At 48.0% G+C, this 21,419-nt stretch overlaps 2 protein-coding genes across 3 annotated transcripts in view; one reads left to right on the top strand and one right to left on the bottom strand.

Annotated features, from left to right (window-relative positions):
* Positions 1-13,387, top strand: part of LOC122612229 (neurogenic protein mastermind) — a 68,349-nt gene extending 54,962 nt beyond the window's left edge. For both annotated transcript variants that reach the window (XM_043785692.1, XM_043785693.1), the window contains 3 exons: positions 10,324-10,624; positions 10,692-11,768; positions 11,833-13,387. In XM_043785692.1, the coding sequence (XP_043641627.1) occupies positions 10,324-10,624; positions 10,692-11,768; positions 11,833-12,488 (2,034 nt within the window). In that variant the 3' untranslated portion in view covers positions 12,489-13,387. The remainder of the gene's footprint in view (positions 1-10,323; positions 10,625-10,691; positions 11,769-11,832) is intronic.
* Positions 13,388-15,152: 1,765 nt separating this feature from the next.
* Positions 15,153-21,419, bottom strand: part of LOC122615020 (AF4/FMR2 family member lilli) — a 64,223-nt gene continuing 57,956 nt past the window's right edge. The window contains exons 10-12 of the mRNA XM_043789851.1: positions 20,477-21,086; positions 18,476-20,413; positions 15,153-18,408 (exon numbers count right to left, since the gene is read on the bottom strand). Of these exons, the coding sequence (XP_043645786.1) occupies positions 16,836-18,408; positions 18,476-20,413; positions 20,477-21,086 (4,121 nt within the window). The 3' untranslated portion in view covers positions 15,153-16,835. The remainder of the gene's footprint in view (positions 18,409-18,475; positions 20,414-20,476; positions 21,087-21,419) is intronic.

The following is a 21,419-nucleotide window of genomic DNA, read 5'->3' as shown; positions in this document are numbered from 1 at the left end:
CCAGTTTCGCAATTATAGTTATCCACCTTCGCTTGCAGTCCGCAGACTTTGAGGGATTATTTGGCAGCTTATGGCAGCAATATCAATCAGTTTATTCACACATATTTACCATTTAGCTGGTATATTTCATTTTCCTCGGGCTAAGCTGGCTTTCTATCTATCTATCTATCTTCTCCTTTTTTTTTTTGGGACGGCATGATTGCCTGTGCTCTTGCTCACCTGGCCACTTTGATTGCTACCTTTCCGTTTCACCCGGCATTTCCCTGCGGCGTTTTCTTTCAGCACCTCCCCCTTTCCCATTCCCCCCCTCAGCTATTTTGCCTTGCTGTTGGCATAAAATTTAATATTTGCCCGTGTTCTTAACCCCACAATGCCCCCCGGTTGCCCGTGTACTGGTATATGTGCGTGTGCGTGTGCCTGTGTCTCCCCCTTCATCGTGATTATTATGCCATGTAATCTGCTTCATATAACACTGAGATGAAGACGTGGCAGTGGGAATGCGTAAGCAAGTGGCAAGTACTTTTAATACTTTCACCTCCTTGGGGCATCAGCATGGCACCCACACACATACTTGCCACACACACACACACACCCCCAGTTGATGTGTTAGTTGTGCGTATATAAATATTTCAGTTTTTAATCTATTTTAATGGAAATTATTCGCGAGGAACAAAGTTTCTGCTGGTTTGCTACTGGTTTTGCATTATATTTGCTATAATTTGCCTTTCGCCACTTGCTATTCAGCAGCTCCCCCCACTCCTCTCGCTCTCCTCGCTCCTACCACACTGCCATCCTTGGCTAAGTTTAATTTTTCTAATCTCGCAACAAATCCTGGTGGACGCTGCAAAGTATGCTACGCTTTTTACAAGGCGCGCTCCTTCGCCAGTTTGTGTGTGTATGCGTGCGAGTGCTTTCCGCAAACAGCTCACGTCGCATATTTATAGGCTGCCAGGGCATAAAAAGCGATTCCAACTGGAGCCGAAGCTTGCCAAAAAGATTTACAAAATGTTTTCCGCCTTTTCTCTTCTTTTTGTTGTTTGGTTATTATTTTCTCTGCGCTTATTTTGGGCACATTTAGATGGGCTTTGGACTGCTGCAAAAAGTTTTGTTTAGGTATCAGTTAGTCTGGTGGTTTCTGGCTTAAAAGTTGCTTGTTATCACTATTTGCAGCAGTCGTCTATTCAAATTAGTTTCCATTTGAGCCGGAAAACGGAGAACGGAGCTCAGAGCTAGACAGTCTGTCTGCAAGGCAGTCGGCAAGGTTGACACTCATATCAAAAACAAAGTATTTGCGCAATTTGTTTAAATTTCATGCGCCACTCAGACGCAAATGCATGTAAAATGTAAAAACGAGAGAAATACGGCAGGCAAACGAGCCAAAGACGGTCTGTCTTTCGTTTGTAGCTAAACAAACGAGACTTGGTCAAGTGTAAATTCTGGCCAGGATGAGCTGGGAAATGGAGTGCGGAAGAAGGGTAGAGGGATAGAGGGGGAACATTGCACTTCCAATGCAAACACACATGCTTGGGCATTTGAAATTCCATTAAATTTTGTTGCTCTGGTCGCAGGCAAAATAATTTCCAGTGACATTTCCCTGGGTTTTCGTTGACAACCGAACTCATTTCATTAACTGCCCAAACAGAACGCACAATCTGTTGCCACTACACACACACACACACATATACACTGAGGGTTATATATAAATATATATGTTCTCGACCATAAATATGTCTGCTGGCCCTCACGCCCTTCCACCTCACCCCCCCTCATAACAACACCTTGGGCATCCAAGCCACCCACTCACCCACCCGCTGCAGAAACGTTTTGCCCGGCCACTTTATCAAATTAATTACTTTGCCAACAAGCGGGATGAAGGATGTGAGGGGAAGGAGGGAGGGGGCGGTTCGCCGGGAGGTCAAGTGGTCAGGAAAGTTGTTGTTCACTTACATTTGCCACACTTTTACGGCCATAACACGAAATGCGACTGTGAAAACGATGAGGGTGCAGGGTATTGGCAAAGGGTGAAGAGTGAAGGGTGAAGGGCTCAAGTGGAATTATGGAATTGCAAACGGGATTCGCACGACCTGCAGCAGGTACTTGATCGGACACAGAAGCATCTCCCAGGATTAACCCAGGGATATGGCACAGAACATTAACTAGTTGTTTAGAAATAACTAAATGCATTTACTGGAAACGAAACAAGTTTCCTTCTAATCACTACAAGGATTTTAAAGCCCCAAGCTGTTGACGTCAGTTCGAAAACTTCGTAGGTGTTTCGCCTCTCAGGCGGCGTTTCAAATACCAATAACATGCAGATTTCGAGTTTATGCCACTCGCCGCAGTGCAAAAATACCTACTTAATACCCCAAATAGAAGCAACGTTGACGTCAGTTGGAAAAAATGTTAAATATAGAGAGACTGTGGAAAAAGTTGTCTCGCTTTCCTGTCCCAGTAGGAAAATCAATATCATGTAGAGGCGAATGGTAACCAGTGTCACGCTAAATAATAAAGTAATTGTTGTTCTCTGTGTGTGTGTGTGTGTGTGTTGGTGAACATTCCATGAATATTGTGGGGGGAGTAATGGAATGGGAGTAATTCGCCTTCAAAGAGAGATTATTAACCTCCGGTTTTAATTTGTGCAAAAAAGGCTTTTGTGCGACAACGCCCACTGGAAATCGTAGTGCTCCTCTGCGGCCCGGGCCCACGTGGCGTATGTGTAATTCCATATTGTCTACTTTCATTTGATCTTGGAGTGGTGGGCGTGTGGGAGTAAGGGCGTGGGGCGTGTGAGGGGGCGTGGCTGCGGTGCGTGTCTAATGCTCGTCACTTGAAAACTCGCCGAGCCAAAGTAATTGAAAATGTAAATGGTTGAGGTTAGTGGCAGTGGAAAGCGGATGAAAATGGGGCAACGAGGATGAGGATGTAGATGAGGATGATGATGGGGATGGGGATGGGGATGTCGAAGTGCAGAAAGTGAGTGAAATGTGGGTGCAAAAAAAACGAAAAGTTTTTCGTGAAAGTGCGAGGGATCAGCTTTAGTCGGCTTAATTCCCCATTCGGTTGTTTAAACGCCTCAAAAGGGGCTCAAACTCACTTTTATAATTAATAGCTTGTATATTTACGAATGCAAATCTATTCCACGTTGGTTTTTCTAAACTTCCTATAGGCAAACCTATTTTAGGCAGAATATCGATGATAAATCTGCTGGAAAAGCCAGCAGCATCAAACGGCATACCTATCGAGCCAAGCATCTACCAATTTTTCATCTGTGGGCTGGAAAATCAATGGGGAAATTCGTGCCGTATTTGGGCGAAAATGCAGACGAACATTTTCCATGCAGGTGATGTGGTGATCCTGTGGGGAAAATGCGAAAAGCAAAGGGGCGGCCGGATTCATATGGCTGGATAATTCTGCCAAATTTGCAGCTTTGCTTTTTTGTTTGTTGTTTGCATTCTGTTGTGTTCTCTATTTACCAAAGTGTGTGTGTGTGTCTGTATGTGTGTGTGTGTGTGAGTGTGCGTGCGTGTGTGTAAATAAAATTAACGAATGTTGAACTTTCTGCTGACAAAGTTCCGGCACATGCATAAGCAAATATGTTGAAAATTTGCAAATAGAAATTGATTTTCGATTCACCGAAACCGAGGGGATATCCCCAATTTGTGCATGATTTTCCATTAAGGGTTCTAAATGTTCACTAATAACTCTTCATTGTATTGCAATTGGACAAGACAACTCATCTGGAATGCAACTTCTTGTTCCCCATTTGTTGAATGATTTTCAGCTTTCTCTCAAATCTTCCGTGTTTCTGGTTTCTTGGTTTTTTCGCTTTAACATTGTCACGTTCTGGCTTTTATTGCGAATCGCTGGCTGAGTCAGAAGTGCGCGCGTTGCTTCTGCGATTTAATTTGTACCTCATAGATGCAGTCATTCGCGAAGAAGCGAGGAGAGTGGAAGAGTGGAAGAATCGCGGCGAGAAGAATTCTTCCCAATGCTATTTTCATGTTGATCGTGCGCCGCTGCTTTGTTCACCCAAAAGTTGTTGTTGCCATGCAGCTGGTTTATCTATCAGATGCCAGCTGTGTGACTCATCCGAATTGTGTCTTTGGCTGCGGATTTTCCGCCTTCAGCACGCTTATCGTCTGCAGATAAGCATAAGCACGCTATAAACGCTCTGATCTCATCAGATCTAAAGTGGTTTGTTCTCGTTAATACCGGAAATCGTTCGCAGATCATATCATTATGATTGCGATCAGCTCTACTCAGATCAGATCTGGCTGATCGTGTAATGATCGCCATTAGCTGGCACATTGTATACAGTACACAGCAATATACAGCAATCACGGACTAAATCCAACATCGGATTGGATGGGATTGGATGGGGCACGCAAAATATTTACACTAATTAGCCGCAGTTTCTCCACGGTCCAGTACACTAGACTACAAACGAGTTGCGTTTGCGGCGGCATTAAGTTCCCATTAAAGCAACTGGCTGCCACGGCAGCAAATTAAAAATGCAATTGCAAATGAAATTTAATTTAAAAATCCATCAAGTCGAATGAACGACTTGGGAACGGCGAACGGTGAACTGCCACTGCCTTTTGATTTTTATGCACTCCCGCCGCATCGTAATTGACGAAGAGAAATGGCAAAACGGCAAACATACTCGTATATACAACTAATGAAATCATGGCCAGATTAGGTTCTATATCTGACGATGTCGAAGTCAAAGTCTCACATTCCCAACTATTCACTATTATTCATGGAAGATTGTTAATGGCATTCTGGCCCCAGAAGAAGCTAACAATTTGTGCAACTTGGCAGAACATCAAGAGAGGAAAATCGCTTAGTATATTTTATGCATGCCTCTGATTGGAATATGCTGAAATATTTTCCTGAAAGAGCGTGCTCTTCAGAAATCAAAATTCCTGGTATTTTATATTTTTCTATATATTATATGATAAATGCACTCCTGGATTTTATGAATGATATAATTTTCGATTCTATTACAATTAGTTCAATAAACTCAAGCGATATATTTGGATGGTTGCTTTGGTGGGGCTTTGATGAGAACCCTGGCCGACCTCGTAAACTTTTGACAGGTGATCCATTAAAATGTTTTCATAAATTTGCCACAGGTGTGCCTGAGTGGTGCCCGTGCCGCCTGGCGTATCGCTATTTACCATGCATCTGTGTGGGGAAACCCTTCTGAAATGGAGCCAACAAACAAATCGAAGTCATTCATAGCATCGACCGAAAGCCAAAGCCGAACCCCAATAATTTAAGCCATCCCCCCGCCGCTCCACTTGGGGGCTCCCTTTGCCCCCTTTGACCCACATGGCACATGCATACAGTGCAGTTCATTTCGGTCACCCCTTTTCCCACTACATACACACAGAAACACACACATACACATATGCATTTTGGGGGCGCTCTCATGGCCATTTATGCCAAAATTTAATTTATAATTATTGCGAGTTTAATTTATGATCATTGACATGCTGCAGCAGCCGAGGCACACAGGCACACGGAAACCGCATTGAAAGCGCCCGCTGTGGGTGGCAGTGGCGGGGGGTGGGGTGGCCAAAAGGGTGGCCAAGTGGGTGGTGGGTGGTGGTCGGCTATTGTATCTATTCCCCGTTTCTATGCTCCTCCCGCTGCAGCCGATTGTCTGGCATTGTGTGCGAGCTGCAACTGTTTCAAAAGTTTTTCGCTACCTTCCATGGGGAAAACTGGGATCCTTTGGGTGGCAGCAGGAGCAGGAGGAGCGGGGAAATGGTGGAAAGCGAGGGAGGAACGGAGGAAAAACGGAGGAAACTGGCGGTGGCGAAACTCACACCGCTTGATGCGCTGAAAGTTGGCTGATATGTCGGCATCAACAATGATGATGATGACGGGAATGTGCATGTGAGTGTGGATGGCCGCGATGCAGTTTTCCAGCACACTGCTGCAAGTGTAAGTGAGCGTGTGTGTTTGTGGGTGTGTGTGGAAAGTTATAACCCCGCGCCAGGGAGATTTCCACTGTCTTGGTTGGACAGGACAGGGCGGGATTGCTGCCTGCATCCCGGAATGGGAATGGGAATGGCATGCAGAGTGTGCTGGGATGCAATCTGCACCCGGGCATTTGCCACCGTATGCGAGCATAATTACGTCGCACTGGAGTGGCAGGAATGGGACAGGATCCAGATGGTATCTCCGCAATTAACGAAGGGTTCTCAAAGGAGATCTATGGGCTTACGTCTTACGGGCTTATAGCTCGAAACTTAATAACAATATTACACTTTCCATTATGAAAATAGCAGCGCTCGAATTTAGCTTAAAATCCGATTATCTGCTCCACCCTCTGCAATCGGATTTTGTGAGCCCTGCGTTCTGCTGCTCGTCGCTGGCAATTAAAAATCAAATTCGCTCTGCTCGAACGCTTTGCCAAACAAGATTTCGCCTGTTCCCTATATCTTCTATATCTCCTATATCTCCTGTACCATCCATACATCCATCCCTGTTGCTGTCATAATTTCGTTAAATAACGCAGCGCGGACACCTCATTGGATGTGATGTGATGGCATGGGACTGGATTGGATGGTGTTGGATTGGATTGGATGGGATTGGTTTGGATGGGATCGCGGAGGAGCTCACAGCGGGGCTGGCAAGGCAGCTAGTTTATGTCACACAAATATCCAGTGACAGACGCCCGACGGGTGGCCATCCGGCCATCGACCACCACCCACCCACTTCCACCATCCACCTCCCACTCCGGGAATTCCCTTGGCTTCATTTTGGATTTTTTGGCTTCGCTGCCAAAATAATAACAAAAAAAAGAAGAAAACTGAAGAAAATAACATGGCGCAGCGGCAGGGAAATGGGAAAAGGGAAAAACTAAAGCGCAGACTAAATCATTTTGGGGGCAGTGCTAAGTGGGCGTCGGTGGGCGTGGCCTCTTTGCTAATTTCATTGACTCTTCAATTTTTGGTCGGCTGCCAGGCTGCGCCACCAAGTGGGTGGGAGGTTTATGAGTTACTTACGCCACGCTTTCCCTACAGTAGAACCTTCTTAACTGCAACTACATGGTATTTATTAATATTCTAAGGAGTATTAGATCTTATTTGTTAGGATAATTGCTATGCCACTTCAATGATAATTACTCAAAAAAGCCTGTGCTGGGATTTTTCGCACCTGTTCGTTTTCGGGTCTGGGAAGTTTTTCAATTACCTTAAGTGCAAGTGGGCAACAAGTTTGGCTGCCGCACTCGTCACTTTCGTGGTGGGTACAGTTGTGCCTGGTCAGTCGAGTGGAGTCGCGTGGAGTTGAAGATATGTGTGGAAACCCCTTGGAAAAAACAGGGGACCGCAGTTCCTTTGGAGTTTTATGTTCTTCGTTTGGTATATTTGTTCTTTTTTGCTGATACTCCAGTCCTACATGTGGCACACACACACACACATGCAGGCAGGCACTGCCGGGATGGTCACATATATCATTGTCAAGTCTATATGCAAGGCATCCCCCTGCCGCCGCCACTGTGCCCCCTCTGGTGGCAGCACCGCTTGCCCCACGAACACCATTCCCTTGACAGCGCGTGGGGCGTGCGGCAATCTTTTTGGCTTGTCAAATGCGCATTTCCTGCTTAGAGTCCTTGCTCTCCGTGTGTGTGTGAGAGAGAGTGAGTGGTTTGGTGTGTGTGTATCTCCTCTTTGTGCTTGAGTGTATCTGTGTTTGTCTCCAGCGCAATCAATACGGCGGCGCTTGGGTAATAGCTGCAGGATTTACGCGCTCGTGCGGCGTCTCCGGCTTACCCGCAAGCTCCTCCTGCTCCTGGTTGGTCCTCCTCCTTGTGGGTCCTCCAAGCAGCCCGAAATATCGTACGCCCTCGTCCTCGGCGGTTACCTTTAAACTTTTTTTATTGATATTTTATGTATTAGTGGGTGAACCAGTGTGTATGTGGGTGGATGGGCTCTCTTGCGTTGTCTTCTTCGCGAAAGCTGCTGTAATGATTTGTTTTATGAACTTGTTCCTGCGCTTCGATCCGCAGCCAATCGATGTCCAACCAGGGTCCACTTTATTTGTTGCAGGTATTTATGACTGACAGTGTGGGAGGAAGCTGTGATCCCTTGGCTTAGCAAAGCCAACAAGTTGGTGCGTGCAGAGAGAAAAATGAGTGACAGCAGTAGATATATCTTATTTTTAATAAATGCTAGACCATTCACCACTGGATATAGCTTGGTAATAAAAAGAAATGAGTAGTAAGTGTAGCTATAGGACCTTTTTTCTCTCTGTATACAACCACACATATCAGGCCTAAAACACCCAGTTCGTTTTCCACTCTGAGCCAACATTTTACACCTTGCCTTCGGATTCGCAGAGAGGCAGGCGCATGATTTATGGCCAACATTCGAACGAGTGGGTGGGTGTTGGGTGGTGGGTGGTGGGGTGCTCACTGGCTGGGCAGAAGGTTGCCCACACAGCGACCAATGCCAAAGCCAAGGCACTAAACTTCAATTAGCCCCGACGAGAGTCCATGACTTTTAATCAGCGTACTTTACGCCACTCACTCGCACTCACACTTGCTCTCCCTCCCACTCGCACACACGGCGCTCCTCCCCCCTTGCGCCTTCCTGCTCGCACGCGAGCTGGAAATGAAAATGCGTGGAGCTGCAGAAAACACACAATAAATTAAACCAACAAGCAATTACAGCAACAGCACAAACTGAAAAGAGGCACACTAGCAAGAGCTCTACTCGAAGGGTTCGACGTCAAGGTATCCTGTAACTTCAGCACTCTCCTCTAAAGGAACTAAGCAAAGAATTGCATATAATCCTAATCTTATATGTAATACACCACAGTAAAGCGGTAGAACTATAAATATTGATTTACCTTTCAAATGTACACCCATTTAAGAACTACCCAATAGTATTACTTATTTATTTTGTACAGTACCACCTTCCTTGCCTTTCCACATTTCCTAGAAACCCTCAATTTGCGAATTACGGGGTAGCAAAAGGGCAAATGCGAACTCAAAGTTGCTTAGTGCGCTTGATGTTGCTCCTGTTCTAGTGGCTGCTCTACTGCTTTGGCTTATGGTCACACATGGAAGGCGGAAAACACCTTGAGGGGTGAAGAAAACTAAGCCTTGAATTTTTCCGCACTCGGCGGCCACCACAGTGGCTCAAAAGCGAGGAAAATCATGGTCGGCAACTATGGAAACTATGAAAACTATGTGAAACTTCGAGCACAGGGTGTGTGCCGTGTCCGGTGACAAGATTTATTTGCTGCCCGCATATTCGAGTTTGGCGCGGTGGCAGGGTGGCCAGTTCCGAGGACAGACATCCGAGGGCCACGGCGAGGAAAAAGGGGGGGAAAAGGGGGAGTTGACTGTGGGATGTGGCATTGAAGTTGCAGGGTCGATCGCTGGCGTTGTCCTTTCGCTCATTTTGCATGTTGGCCCGGCGCTCTTTTCGGGCCCATTACAATAACAAATGAATGGCAAATTTGCTGCTCAGTAGGGGGAATCCCCCTCACACATACACATGCAGAGGAACTCACACGGATGGACAGACAGACAGACGCAGCAAAGTAGACTATGAAAAAGTGCCGAAAGATTTATGCTTCTGCTCCTCTCCCTCTCCCTCTTTCTCTTTCTCCTCGTGTGTGCGAGTGTGAGTGTATGAGTGTGTGTTTGGCAGTCAATGCGGATTCAAAAGCCATCCAGGCGATAATAAGCTTGGAAGCCTGAAAAGCCCCCCCTGCCAATCCACCCGCTCTGCAGAAGTGTTTCTGTGTGTGTGTGTTGTGTGCGACACATCCAGCTGACAGCAAATGAGACAGCTGCAAATGGAGAAGGTAGGAAGTTTGGCCTGCCCCCTCTGCTACTTCTCCACCTTCTGCTCCTTTTGCCTTTCTGGGACTATGGATGCCAATCTATGTGTCGTGTATTAGCCCCCGAAATCCTTCGCGCCGGCAGCCCAGGCAAATTACCAAAGTGCCAGGAGCCGGTGACAACCGTTCGAGTGGCCTGTCGCTGGTGGGTGTGCATGTCTCCAACACACAGCACACCTATGATCAAAGATTTTTGGAAGAGGCGCTAGTCGCTTTCTTGTACCGCCTAAAAGCTGTGCAATATGCTGCAGTGGCTTCTCTATGTTGCTCTCAGAAGGAAATTACATGTTACTTACTATCCTAATGGAATAAATATCTTTCAGTCTCACTGTATTTCTATAATTGCAATCGTAGTTTCTATATAGATTTCGGCGCTACTTAGTTATTTCCCATTTAGAGTTCTTACTTTCCAAATATCAACCATTACTAACACATATTTACATTATCCCCTTACAGGTGTCGGCTGGTCAGCATCTGCATCTGAGTGGCGACATGAAGAGCAACGTCTCGGTGGCCGCCCAGCAAGGTGTCTTCTTCAGCCAGCAGCAGGCCCAACAGCAACAACAGCAGCAGCAGCAGCCCGGCGGCGCCAACGGACCGAATCCCCAGCAGCAGCAGCAACAGCCGCATGGCGGCAACGCGGGCGGTGGAGTGGGCGTGGGCGTTGGCGTGGGCGTGGGTGTGGGTGTGGGCAATGGCGGTCCCAATCCCGGACAGCAGCAGCAGCAACCAAATCAAAACATGAGCAATGCAAATGGTAAGCCAGCATCATCTGAATGTGCTTTACATTGAACATTCATAACTTCATCTGAATTCCATTCCAGTTCCCTCCGATGGCTTCTCGCTCTCCCAGAGCCAGAGCATGAACTTCAACCAGCAGCAGCAACAGGCGGCCGCCCAGCAGCAGCAGGTGCAGCCCAACATGCGCCAGCGTCAGACGCAAGCGCAGGCAGCGGCTGCAGCGGCGGCAGCAGCGGCGCAGGCGCAGGCGGCGGCCAATGCCAGCGGTCCGAATGTGCCGCTCATGCAGCAGCCGCAGGTCGGAGTCGGCGTAGGCGTGGGTGTGGGCGTTGGTGTGGGCAATGGAGGCGTGGTCGGTGGACCCGGTTCCGGTGGGCCCAACAACGGTGCAATGAATCAGATGGGCGGACCCATGGGCGGCATGCCGGGCATGCAGATGGGCGGACCCATGAACCCGATGCAGATGAACCCCAACGCTGCCGGTCCGACCGCCCAGCAGATGATGATGGGCAGCGGTGCCGGCGGACCGGGTCAGGTGCCGGGAGCTGGTCAAGGACCAAATCCGAACCAAGCCAAGTTCCTGCAGCAGCAGCAGATGATGCGCGCCCAGGCGATGCAGCAACAGCAGCAGCACATGTCCGGAGCTCGACCACCACCGCCCGAGTACAATGCCACCAAGGCGCAGCTGATGCAGGCCCAGATGATGCAGCAAACGGTGGGCGGCGGTGGCGTCGGCGTCGGAGGCGTGGGCGTCGGTGTGGGCGTGGGCGTGGGTGGGGTCGGCGGTGCCAACGGTGGCCGCTTCCCGAACAGCGCTGCCCAGGCGGCGGCCATGCGGCGCATGACCCAGCAGCCCATCCCGCCATCGGGTCCAATGATGCGACCCCAGCATGCGATGTACATGCAGCAGCATGGAGGAGCAGGCGGTGGCCCAAGGAACGGCATGGGTGTGCCCTACGGCGGCGGAGCAGGCGGGCCAATGGGCGGGCCGCAGCAGCAGCAGAGGCCGCCCAATGTCCAGGTTACGCCCGATGGCATGCCCATGGGCTCACAGCAGGAGTGGCGGCACATGATGATGACACAGCAGCAGACGCAAATGGGCTTCGGAGGACCGGGACCAGGTGGACCCATGCGGCAGGGACCCGGTGGATTTAATGGAGGTAAGTTCGAAACAGTGCTAAATACCATATGTTACTTCATTCAAACTGTCATCCCTCCTTGCAGGCAACTTCATGCCCAATGGTGCACCCAATGGAGCAGCGGGCAGTGGTCCGAATGCTGGCGGCATGATGTCCGGCCCTAATGTGCCGCAAATGCAGCTGACCCCAGCGCAGATGCAACAGCAACTGATGCGCCAACAGCAGCAGCAGCAACAGCAACAGCAGCAGCAGCACATGGGACCTGGTGGCGCCAACAACATGCAGATGCAGCAACTGCTCCAGCAGCAGCAATCCGGAGGCGGTGGCAACATGATGGCCAGCCAGATGCAGATGACCAGCATGCACATGACCCAGACCCAACAGCAGATCACCATGCAGCAGCAGCAGCAGTTCGTGCAGAGCACCACCACGACCACGCACCAGCAGCAGCAGATGATGCAGATGGGTCCAGGGGGCGGCGGTGGCGGCGGCGGGCCGGGATCTGCCAACAACAACAATGGTGGCGGTGGTGGCGGAGCGGTGGGCGGAGGCAACTCCGCGTCAACCATTGCCAGTGCCAGTTCCATCAGCCAGACGATCAACTCGGTGGTGGCCAACTCGAATGATTTCGGTCTCGAATTCTTGGACAACCTGCCCGTGGACAGCAACTTCTCCACGCAGGATCTGATCAACTCCCTCGACACCGACAACTTCAATCTGACGGATTTCAGTATGCCGTAGATGATTGTCGGGTACCACTCAAACACCACCTCCAGCCAGCACCAAACACAACCAACACCACCACCACCACCATAACCACCACGATGTTGCCTCAGTTTTGTTTAGATTTTTATTTTGTTGCCTCTTGTTGTTATTGGCCTGGACAGCCGAACCCAACCGACCTTGCGCCCCAACGCCCTACCGCCCCCTTGTTCCTGCCAACGAAGTTATTTTGTTTGTTATTTGTGTGTGAATTTATTCCTAAGCTAAGTTCGTTCGTCTATGTACTCTAATTTCGTGGGCTCCACTGTATTGTATTGTATTGTAATGTATTGTATTTTATTGTATTTGTATGTATTATTAGAGCTGTTCCCAAGGTCCAAGGCGAGCGCCCAATGGGCGTGGCAGCGGCGAGAGTTCGCAAGACATTCCATATGCAGCGGTCGAAGCAAGGAATTAGGGAAATTCGAGAAAGTATTTGCAAGTACTTTAAAAACAATCGAAACGATTTCAAATTCTCATACCGATACACCGATACACAGATACAGATACAGACTCGTTGTGCAACTTAAGCACTTGTACTTAATGCAAATTTGTAGTGCCACGCCCAGCGGATAGCACGCCCCATTTCGTTTGATTACTTAAGCAAAAACCAGATGAAATGACGGAAGCAAACACAAAAAGAACCAACAACAAAAACAAAATCGAAATCGAAAAACAAAAACACAAAATAGTTGTACATTTTATATTGTATTTAATTTAATTTAATTTTTATAAAAACGAAATCGACAAACTAAAAGAAACAAACAAAAAAGCAAATAAAACAAAACAAAGCAAAAAAAAATGGGAAAACAGATCGAGAAACTGTCAGAATAAAGAGCAAAAATATTGGTGATATTTTAAATGCTTAAACACAAATTGAGAAATAAGCGAATCAAATGAGAAAACAACAAAAAGCGAAGACCACAAAGCATAGTGAAAGGGAAGTACTTTTTAAAACGACATAAATTTGAGAATGAGAAGCAGTTATTATTATTATATTATAATTATTATTGTACATTAATTTTTTAGACGAGTTCATTTTTAAATGGAATTTTAAACGCGGAGCAACAGTGCGAGAAATGCGCAAACAAAACATATTTAAAAAATATACACTATATATTATGCGTAGTTTTTGGTAGTGAAACGTAATTAGTAGTTTGTTAAATAAATTGATATACACCCAGAAATACATAATATATACAAATCATATGTATGTATGCGATCCGATATATTTGATTACTGTAAAAGCAGCGCTAACAATTTACGAGTATATAATTAGTCATAAGTCGCCACAAAATGTTTGAGGAGCTAAGCGGAGATCGAAATTTATATTTACTACATGCGCCTGGCCGCATTACCAAGTGATGCCATGCCAAGCCTAGCCACGCCCACACAAATAAGGAGGAGGACGAACAATATTAGAGCAAACAAAAAGAAATCGCGAAAAGATGCAAAATCGATGAAAATGCCAGAGATTCCAGCAATGAAATTATTGTACGACAACTAATTAGAGCAATTCCATAAGTCCGTAAGTTAGACGTTCAGTTGAGGCCATAGAAATTTTTGAATCGGGCACAGCGGTTGCCACTTCCACAATTATATAGTAACAGACAGCTCACAGCCATTTTTGCAGAGTTTACATTAATTAGGATCAGCAGCAACAAATCCATAGCACACACGCCTAGCAAAAGAAATATATAATAAATTTAATGAAAAGTATTTAAGCCGCAGACAAACAAACGATTAAAACCTAACAAAATTTACTATTACAATTATAAATGAATAAAATACGCGAATTGTAGTTTGTAATTAATGCTAAAGATACGAAGTAAAAATTTGTTTATAACTATTATAAACCGCAAATTATATATACACTATTATTACTATATACAATATGGCATATTATTATTACATATATATATTTCACCATTTAAACAAAATAGCGAGCAAAGTCGTTAGGTGTTCAGATGCCGCCTCGCTATGCAGTTCCATTGATCAGTTTCCCCGCGAAACTAGTGGCCAATCACTACGAGATGCAGCAGAAAATCCAAACATGATATCAATTAACAAGAAAGCAACCAGCTGCCAGCGGCAAACCATAACATACCATGTTTACCATCTCGAATCTTTGAATTGCATTGCAATTGCTTTAAGCCTGTTCGGATTTTGGGCAAGAGTAAAATCGATTTGGTCAGCCGTGTGGTTTTCCATTTGATTAGCCAGATGTATTGGTGCGCCAGCCTTCTGTTTGCCGTTTTGTTGTTCTCCGAGATTGAACGAAATGTTGGGAAGCAAAAACAAACATTTACAGATGTTCTTTTACGATTAAAAAAGGAAACTAAAAAAATAAAATAGAAAAATATTACTTTTGTAAATAAATGAAAAGTGCGTTTTATTTCTGGGACAATACTGATTTTGATGGCTAAAAGGTGAGTATAAGGCAATTAAATTAAGTCGTGGCATAGTTTTCATTCATATTTATTAATTTCTCATACGCATGTTCATAATACATAATTGCATATTATACGACTTATGATAAATATTTCCATATTATTCCATTTGAAATACTTGCATTTAAAGTGTATGTGTGGTGGTGTGTGCTTTAATTGTTTAACATTATCTTGGGGTTTAGGCATATTCAATAATCCTGCTATATAGCGTTTTCAACACATTCGCAATTGCACGAACTCACGCATTCGTGTTGCATGCCCCCATCGGGTGGGGGCTGCATGGTGCATGATGTAGTTGTAACTGAGCACTGCACGTGGATTTACTAGACGGTTTAACTTAAAAACTAACAAGCTTGATGGCTAATCATATTTGTATACATGTACGCGCGGGGTGTGGGTGTTGGAACTAAAACAATTTACAAATAATTAGCAACTATTGCGAGAACTAAAAAGTGTGCTAAAACCTAGTTATACGCTAGAGTATCCAATATATTCTCGGTTGTTTATGTTTAATGGTTTAGATTTAGGTTTTCTAACTTTTCAACACTTAGGTGCTAGTGCTAAAGGAGCGGCCTGCCAATTCGAACGATTTCATTATATTACCATCCAATTCTTTCAATACCTCAAAGAGTTTTTGTTTAAACAATGTAAATGCATCAATCGCTTGCTTGGTTAGTTGAGTTCTTCAATATATTTCATTCAGTATGTAGGCGAATGCTGGTTCGATTTCTGTGTTTTGTATGTATTATGCAATAAAATCAGCCTTAGTTATAATAATTGTTACTTGTGAAAACGCATTTATAAGTTTGGGTTGCCTATGACGATATTTGCATTAAGCGCTGGCAAATAGTTGAGAACCTCTTTCAATACAATACGTTACTTCTTCAACTCCAATTATGTTCTCTAATATTCTGTAATTTCTCTGGCAAGTTAAAGTTTTTCTCTAAAAAAACAATTATACAAAAAATCTTTTAAAAGTAAAAATCTGTAAATTTTACTAGCAAAAATTTACGTTTTGTTTTCAATTTCGATCTTTCATGTTTTTTTTTACTCGATTATAAAATAGCCGCCTATTGAAATATTTGTTTTATAAATATTTTGTTTAAAAACATTATACGTTTTATTCATTTAGTATTTGTTAGTTAAGTTTAGTTTAGTTGACTTGACTTGACTGGAAATTCGGCTAAATGCTCAAATTCAAATATTATTGTTACTCGGTGCAACTTCCGCCTCCCTGCTTTCTTTAGGCATATAAAACCTACGCTAGTTGTGAATTAGAGTAATGTTAATGTCGTTTAAATGTTTTGTGCACTAGTCAAACACGAACACGAATGATCAATGGATGGATACTGAATAAATGAAGTTGCCTGGCGCTGGCGCCCTTCTAACATTACGAACTAAGATCGGATGCGGACTGAAATCCACATTAACATTTGACACATTGTGCAGCTCGAAAGCAAACTAAAAGACCCATGTCGAGCAAGAATCTCCGGCTACTGCCTTTCAGTTTGTTTTCAATGGTAGGATGCTGGGTATCTGTTAACTAATCATTAAATATTGCATACATACTTGCTGTTTGATTACAAATAGCGATTAGTTGCTGCGCGCGGGCAGCTTGCATAAATTTATATCACACGCAATAAATATAATAAAAGTAACTTAAGATTTCGAAATCAAAAAAATTCTAATTCGAACATCCTCTTGCCATTGAAAAGATGTGGCAACAATTAGATTTGTGCCTGAAATGGTCGTCGCGCTTCATTTTCTGGGTGCAGGCAGTTGCGGCTATTCGTTGTGAGTGGCAATGACTGTTGACTTACACTAACTAACGATTTAACGATTTGGCAAACGGTTGATTGGATTCCCCAGGCTTAGTTTAGTGCAGCCTATGGTGGTTGGCCTTGGGCATGGCCCCCACGATCCGGACCCTTCCCAAGGTGCCCACCGCTCCAGCGCCAGCGCCCCCGGACAGCCGCTGGTGCATCTGCATCATCTGCTGCTGCTGCAGTTGCTGTTGCAGTTGCTGCTGCTGTTGCAGTTGCTGCTGCTGCTGCTGTTGTTGCTGCTGCTGTTGCTGCTGTGGATGATATTGGCTCGTTGGCAGATGCGGCTGCGGCGCGTGCTTGGCATCGTTGCAATCGCAGAACTGAGGCGGAGGCGCCAACACCAGATTATCGGTGCACAGCTGCTGCAGATTGTTGTTGCCCTGCTGCACCGCAGTCGCCCCAACGCCCGGAACGCCAGCAACAGCGCCAGAGGCAACAGCCACCAGCTGTCCGCTGGGCAGCATGCCCACAATGTGGGCGGCCATTGGTTGTTGCTGCTGCTGCTGTTGCAGTTGTTGCTGCAGCTGGTGGGGATGTGGGTGGGTCTGTGTCGGGTGATGGGGCTGCTGACGCTGGAGCGTGAGCTGTGACGGCTCTCCATCGCTGTCCGCTTCCAGGGGCGGCGGGAGTTGCATCAGGGACACTGCCGTGGTTCTGGTGGCGCCCCTCTGCATGGCAATTGCCGCTGCCTGCTTGCGCGTCAGCGAATTGTGACGCTGGAACGCCTTGGCCGGCGGCGAGGGACTTAGATCTCCGTCATCATCCTCCAGATCGGAACGAGTCTCCATCTCCGATTCGTGGCCACTGCTGGTGCCCTTATGTAGTTTCTGCTGGTGCTTCGCCACTAGGACGGCTGTGTTGCTGGCTCCTCCGGCCGCGGCGGCCTTTGCCTTGAGGATCTGCTGGAGATGTTGTTGGTGGGCCAGTTGCTGTTGCTGCTGCTGTAGTATCTGCTGCTGGGTGGCGATCAATTTCTGGTTGGGATTCGACGACTGCTGCTGATGATGATGGCTGGGAATGCGCCCCAAAACCTGGGGACTCATCACATTGCTGTTGATGTTGCTCTGTTGCGCAAACTTGTTGGTGCTGGCGGCTGTCACCGGTTGCTTGCTGCCCAGTTGCTGCTGCTGCTGTTGGATGACGGGTGCATGCTGCTGTTGCACAAGCTGCTTCACTGTAAGTGTGGCTGTGGGCACAGCACTGGCACCGCCGCCTATGCTGATGGTGGTTTTGGCCATGGGCTTCGTAGTGTGACTGGTGTTGCTGCTGGGCTGATCGGGAATCGTCTTGGGTTCCTCCACAATGGTCACCGATGGCTTCTTCTTAATGGTGTCGGTGGGCTTACCACCACCTGGCAGTGTGAGCCCGGCTGCCAGTGCCAAATGTTCCTGTTCGCTGCTGACGCCGGAGCTGCTGTTGTCGCACTCATCTTCGCCTGGCTGCAAAAGTTGCTGTGGTTGTTGGTGGGATTGCTGCTGCTCTGGTGGTTTCTCCTCCTCCGGTTTCTTGGCAAAACCGTTTGGCGATGACTTCGATGTCTTCAGATTGCTGCGAATGCGCTGGATCTCCTCTACAGAGAGCGAATGAGAAATCGAGGCACTGCCCGAGTTGGAACTGCTCCCACTGTGGACGGAAAATAAGGGATTGTTAATGGGGAACGTAAATAGGATTGTACTTGATAGATATCTACCTAGCCTGACTATTTCCACTAGTCTCTGGCACATCGAATAGGGCGATCTTCTCATTGAGCTTGGTGTTCCGTGCCACCAGGATGGAGTTCTCATCCTCGCCATCCGATTCACTGCAGCTGTAGTCAGGTTCGGGAATGGGAGGAGCTGTTCCGGCTCCACTTGTACTGCCATTTCCATTGCCATTTTGTGCCGGCACAGGTGCTGCCTGTGGCAGCGGTGGAGCAGGCGGGGATTGGGGGGCAGACTGCTGAGGTGGCTGCGGCACCTGCTGCACTTGCTGCACCTGCACTTGGGGAGCCGCATAGTGAGAGGCCAGCGCTGTAGGTGGCTGCTGTGCTTGCAGCTGCTGCTGCTGCGGCTGCGGCTGCTGTTGTTGTGCTGGTCGCATCTGCGTGGGCGCAGCGTACTGACTAACTGGCTGCTGGGATCCAGCGGATGTCTCCTGCGATGGCTTCTCCTGCGCCTGGCGCAACTTCCAGGCCATCACGTTGCGCAGTTCCTGCGGCGAGGCATAGATCTTGGCATTTGCCGAGGGATTGAAGCTGCTCTGGACGCCATCGATGGCTGCACTGGTCACAGCATCGTTTTCCGTGCGCTTCTTCAATTTTTGTTGTAAAGAGATGGTGCTCTCGTACTCCGAAACACTGCTGCGTGTTTCCACTTTAACAACCTGGCCCACTGGAGGTGGTGGAGGTGGGTGATTGGGTGGGGGAAGTACTGCTCCGCCCGCTCCTGCTCCTAATCCTCCCAGTTTTAGTTCTCCTTGGTTAGAGTTCAAGCGTTGCAGCGAGGCATGAAGCGTGGCCACATCGTCCTGCGAGTGGTGACCCTTGCCAGATGCCTGCCAAATGGATGAAGCGGAACCGTGCAGCTGAGGACCATGCAAGTCGGGTGTGGAATGGAACCGCTTGAGGTCACGACCGCCTCCTGCTCCACCTGGGCCGACTGTGGGTGTGGCTACGGGTTTTCCACGAAGCGTGCCACTACCGTGCTTGCTCCTCGCTGTCTTACGTTTCATCTCAGCCACACTGCCGTACACCAGCGGACCAGTCCTCATGGGAGATCCATTGGATGCAGGCGGAGTGGCTGCACCGCTGTCCGTGCCCGACTGGAAACGGGAGCTGGTCATCATGGTGGCATAGCGACTGGCGTTCGCCGCACTGCCCTCGCCCTGCTGGCGCTGGAATAGCTCCTCCAATTCGGCAGCTGTGATCCTACTGGATGTGGGTCGCGCCTTAATGCTGGCCGTGCGTAGCTGAACGGGTGTTCCAGGTCCCGTTTGGATGCCGGTAGGTGTGGGCGTTGCAATCGACTCCACCGAGTTGGATTTGGTGTGCGGCAAATCGTCCTCCTTCTCCCCTCCGTTCTCCAGACCAGCAACCATGGATTTGGCCCTGGCTCTGCCCACACTCAACGTGGTTTTGGGATCCCTGCGCGGTGGCATCGGAGCCATTCGCACACTGCCTCCGGAGGAGGAGGAGGGACCACTTGCTCCCGGACCCGTCATCTTCCTCGGCAACGTGGCGCACTGCCGGTGCGAGCTCTGGGGCGTACTTGGTCCACTGTTCAAGTGGTGGCTGCCCGCACGCGCTCCACTGGGCAGATACTGAGCACTGGCCTGCATCTGGTGGGGGAACTGTGGCGAAACCACTGTCAAGTTGACCAGAGCGCCGGCCGAACGGATCATTTCGACCACTTGTTCGTGCGAGGCGGAGCTAACATCCTCGCCGTTGATGGTCAGCAGGAAGTCCCCCGGACGAAGTCCTGCCATGTCCGCCACACCACCCGGATCCACATCATCCAGGTATTGGAGCGCGGGGAAGCGCTCTGAAGGGCGCAGCTGCATCAGCTGGGAACTTGCCTTGGCGCCGCGCAATATGAAGCCAAATCCGCGCTTGGCTCGGTGCAGCACCACCGATCGAGGGGCGTTATAGGCGCTGTTGGAATTGGAAGAGATGTGGCATTAGTTTGCAACTCATTGAAGGGATTTGCTTTCGTACCTCTTTTTGATGCGCGGTGCAGTGGCGCTGCTGTACTGTCCCACGGAGTGGTTATTGTTTCGGTTTTGGATGCCATTGCCGGATGCTCCTCCACCATTGCTCTCCAGCGGCTGCTGGCAGGATCCGTTGCTGGCCACCGACAGTGATGGCGACTGATGGGGCTGCTGGAGCAGAGTGCTGGAACTGCCTGAATGTCCACCCAAGCTCAACTGTGGTGATCCCTGGTAGGAGGCGGCGGAGGAACCTGCTGGTACCTGCTGCAAATGCTGCTGCTGCTGTTGCTGCTGCGGAGCCATGCCCGTGCTGGCGGTCATCACATTGGTGATGTGCTTCTGGCGCAGACTCACCTCCTGGACGCAGTCGGCCGGAAAGAAGCCGGACTGGTTGGTGCCGCGCACATAGCCCTCGAGCAATCCGCAGTCGGTGCTGCCCACCACTTCGATCACATCGCCGGGCTGGAGGCGAATGTGACCCACGGTATTGCCAGCGTATGGCTCCATGCACACCACTGTGGTGCTGGGATGCCCGATGGAACAGGCTGCCGAGTCCGAGTTCGTTCCCACGCCCGACGAATCGCTGATTATGTCGCTGGTGTCGCCCAGGGATTTGTCTGTTCGGGGAAGGTCGATACAATGAGTGGTTTGCTTTTTTAGGACTACATTTGATGTATATGAGGCAGAGGACAAACGAGTGGCATGCAAATGTTTGAACGCACAACAGGAGCCTCCAGTGAAGTGGAGTCAAAGCGGATGCTTTAAACGAGTGCTAGCATGGTTGGAATATGGCAGAGGAATGAACTGGAAATCATAGGTGGGCTATTTTCAGTGAAGAATACAATACATTTGGGGAAAAATGATCAGAATCAATGGTTCATTGGATTTCGTAGAAAAGGAGAATATCCAAAATAGAGATGAAGTTTTAAAACTAAAATATTCAGATACCA

The sequence above is a fragment of the Drosophila teissieri genome, chromosome 2R (assembly GCF_016746235.2).
Source record: "Drosophila teissieri strain GT53w chromosome 2R, Prin_Dtei_1.1, whole genome shotgun sequence".
NCBI lineage: Eukaryota > Metazoa > Arthropoda > Insecta > Diptera > Drosophilidae > Drosophila > Drosophila teissieri.
This window is presented reverse-complemented; position numbering and strand designations above follow the sequence as displayed.